Genomic DNA, 3,309 nt, shown 5'->3' with positions numbered 1-3,309 from the left:
ATGTACAGACGATGTTATGATGTACAGACGATGTTATGTACAGACGATGTTATGTACAGACGATGTTATGTACAGACGATGTTATGATGTACAGACGATGTTATGATGTACAGACGATGTTATGTACAGACGATGTTATGCTGATGTCACCCCCCTCCCCCAGGGACCCCCGGTGGGGGCGGTGTGGGGGAGGAGCGCGCGCGCCCCATGTCCTGGGAGGGCGCCCTGGCACACAACTCTCAGGTGGGTCAATTTGACCCACTAATTTATTCACCCGTGTGGGATGATTTAACCTGCTGTCTTGTTTTGTTTAAAAGAATTTCTTAAATAAGTCCATTTATATATAGTCTGCCGAGGCGAATTTCTTGAATTTTATTTATTAATGGTATAGATATTTATGAATATAGGTATATACCATAAATATTGAAACATTATATTTCAATTATATTTATATATTATATTTATGGTAATTTTTCGAGAATTCCCCCGCGTTTCGTTCACTGAGAAGACAAAACAAAAAATTATTTCACAGCGCCAGCCTCCAGAAATGTCTGCACTCATAAAAATCGAATAAATTTCGTCCAACTAGCGATGCACTTCCTGCCATTTTATGCCTCATCCTGACACAGTTTTACCAAACATAAGAACGTATCATTATTCATTACAGCCCGGCACTAAAGTGTGTCACTATTTATGGGCCAATATTACCCATGAATTTTTCTTCACTATTTATGGGCCAATATTACCCATGAATTTTTCTTCACTATTTATGGGCCAATATTACCCATGAATTTTTCTTCACTATTTATGGGCCAATATTACCCATGAATTTTTCTTCACTATTTATGGGCCAAAATTGTACCCATTAATTTTTCTTCACTATTTATGGGCCAATTTTACCCATGAATTTTTCTTCCCTATTAATGGGCCAATATTGTTTTCTTCACTATTTATGGGTCAATATTGTTTTCTTCACTATTTATGGGTCAATATCACCCATGAATTTTCCTGGGTATATGTGCGTGCGGCGGCATGCAGGCACTCAGTGTCGAGCTGGCGGGCGCGGGGGGAGGTTGTGCGCCGCGTCGCTCCTTGTCTACATAAAAAACCGCGCGTTGTACCTCAATTGTGCTACACTAATAACACAAGTGGTTAATAACAACAACCTGGTTAACTGTTATTGTTGATAGTGCTGTTATTGAGGGTTGTTATTGTGCACAACTGCAGCCATGTGACGAGTTCTTAGAAACTGACGCAACGGTTACGAGGAGGACGTGTTATGGTGCCGTTATTGTTGCTGTTATGGTGCCGTTATTGTTGCTGTTATGGTGCCGTTATTGTTGCTGTTATGGTGCCGTTATTGTTGCTGTTATGGTGCCGTTATTGTTGCTGTTATGGTGCCGTTATTGTTGCTGTTATGGTGCCGTTATTGTTGCTGTTATGGTGCCGTTATTGTTGCTGTTATGGTGCCGTTATTGTTGCTGTTATGGTGCCGTTATTGTTGCTGTTATGGTGCCGTTATTGTTGCTGTTATGGTGCCGTTATTGTTGCTGTTATGGTGCCGTTATTGTTGCTGTTANTCCTCCCCCCCCCAACTTTTAGGCAACATTTATAATCAATATAAATTATAAATAAATGGTTATAATTAAAATAGTTTAGAATAGAATTATCAACAAATCAAGGCACCAATAATTAAGGGGAGCGTCTTGGTCCAAAATCGACAATTTCGGCTTTTCCTGTTTTTAGTCTCATCTTAAAGCTGACATTCTGACCTATCCAACGGTACCGTTACCATTTCTGTACGTTGATTTATGCGTGTTACCATTTCTGTACGTTGATTTATGCGTGTTACCATCTCTGTACGTTGATTTATGCGTTCACGACAGATCCCGAAAGGGAGGGGGGTGGGGGAATTCTTTCACATCTAACATAGGGAATAATTCCCGCAGTGCACTATATATAGCTAGTCTATACAGACACTCAGCTCCAGTAACCTTGCGGCAGTCGTACGGGGTGGTTCTCGCGCCGTCACTCGTACCATCCTTGACAGAAATTGAGCTCCAGTATCGTCTAGAGTTTTGAAGCTACATCAATGAGAGATATACCATTCGGTTTGCAAAGAAAAGATCTACAAATTGTTATAGGCGTTTTTATAATTTCGTTATAGTTTGTTTTTTATTTTGCAAAAAGGGGGGTGGAATGGGGTAAAATCGAAAAATTTCTGAAAAATTTACGAAAAATGCTCCCACACCCACAAAAATTGGAAATCAATTTGTAGATAAAAAAATCGCAGATAAAATCAGAGATAAAATAAAATAAATGGAGATAAAATCAAAATCAATTTGTAGATATGGTCTTTACGCATCGAATATGTGTCTCGATGTTGTAGCTTGAAAATCCTAGGCCCGCGGAGATTTCTACAGTACCCCCTTTTTTGGCCGTTTTCCAAGAATTTCTCGTTTTCTTTCATTTTTTTCGAAAAATTCACATGAACAAAAAAGTCTTAGAATTGCGTTTTACATCCGTGTATTAAATTTCGAAGTGATCCGTCCGTAAATAAAATGTTTTTTTCGGACCAAGACGCTCCCCTTAACCAAAAATCCTTAACTAAGGATATCTAACTAACTTAACTATATATCCTTAATTTTAGTGTTAACTCCATTGATATTAATTCAGGGTTGGATTAATTAGGTCAATTATGTTGATTAGGCTATTAAGTAATAATAATACGAATCTTAAATAATAAAAGTTCATTATTTAAATTCTTTTTTTTTTGTATTTTCAATTTATTAATAATCTTTTATCAATGAAAATTGAATTTATTCCCTTAATTTTATTATTATTTTTTACTTTTCATCATTTTTAATTTTTTACATTACTTAATTTCATTTTTACTAATAATTAATAATTTAATTTTTAATAATTTTTACTTTAATAAAAATTTAAAAAAATAATTTTATTTTTATTTTTTATTAATTATTATTTTTTATCTAAATTTAATTGAATAGGTAATAATTAACCCCCCTCCCCCCAGAGCCCCATCCAGCAGCGGCACATCAACTCTGTGTCTGTCTCTTATACACATCTAGATGTGTATAAGAGACAGCTTATATACTGCCCGCCTAGTTGGCAACCCCTGGCCAGTGCTGCCTTATATACTGCCCGCCTAGTTGGCAACCCCTGGCCAGTGCTGCCTTATATACTGCCCGCCTAGTTGGCAACCCCTGGCCTGTGCTGCCTTATATACTGCCCGCCTAGTTGGCAACCCCTGGCCAGTGCTGCCTTATATACTGCCCGCCTAGTTGGCAA

The 3,309-nt window shown here is 37.6% G+C and overlaps 1 protein-coding gene across 1 annotated transcript in view; it reads left to right on the top strand.

Annotated features, from left to right (window-relative positions):
* LOC125178877 overlaps nucleotides 1–3,309 on the top strand; it is a gene marked incomplete at its 5' end in the record, with an annotated part of 14,916 nt that overhangs the window by 629 nt on the left and 10,978 nt on the right. The window contains 1 exon segment of the mRNA XM_047883660.1: nucleotides 164–243. Coding sequence (XP_047739616.1) covers nucleotides 164–243 — 80 coding nt within the window.

The sequence above is a fragment of the Hyalella azteca genome, unplaced genomic scaffold (genome assembly GCF_000764305.2).
Source record: "Hyalella azteca isolate HAZT.00-mixed unplaced genomic scaffold, Hazt_2.0.2 contig13424, whole genome shotgun sequence".
Lineage (NCBI taxonomy): Eukaryota > Metazoa > Arthropoda > Malacostraca > Amphipoda > Hyalellidae > Hyalella > Hyalella azteca.
This window is presented reverse-complemented; position numbering and strand designations above follow the sequence as displayed.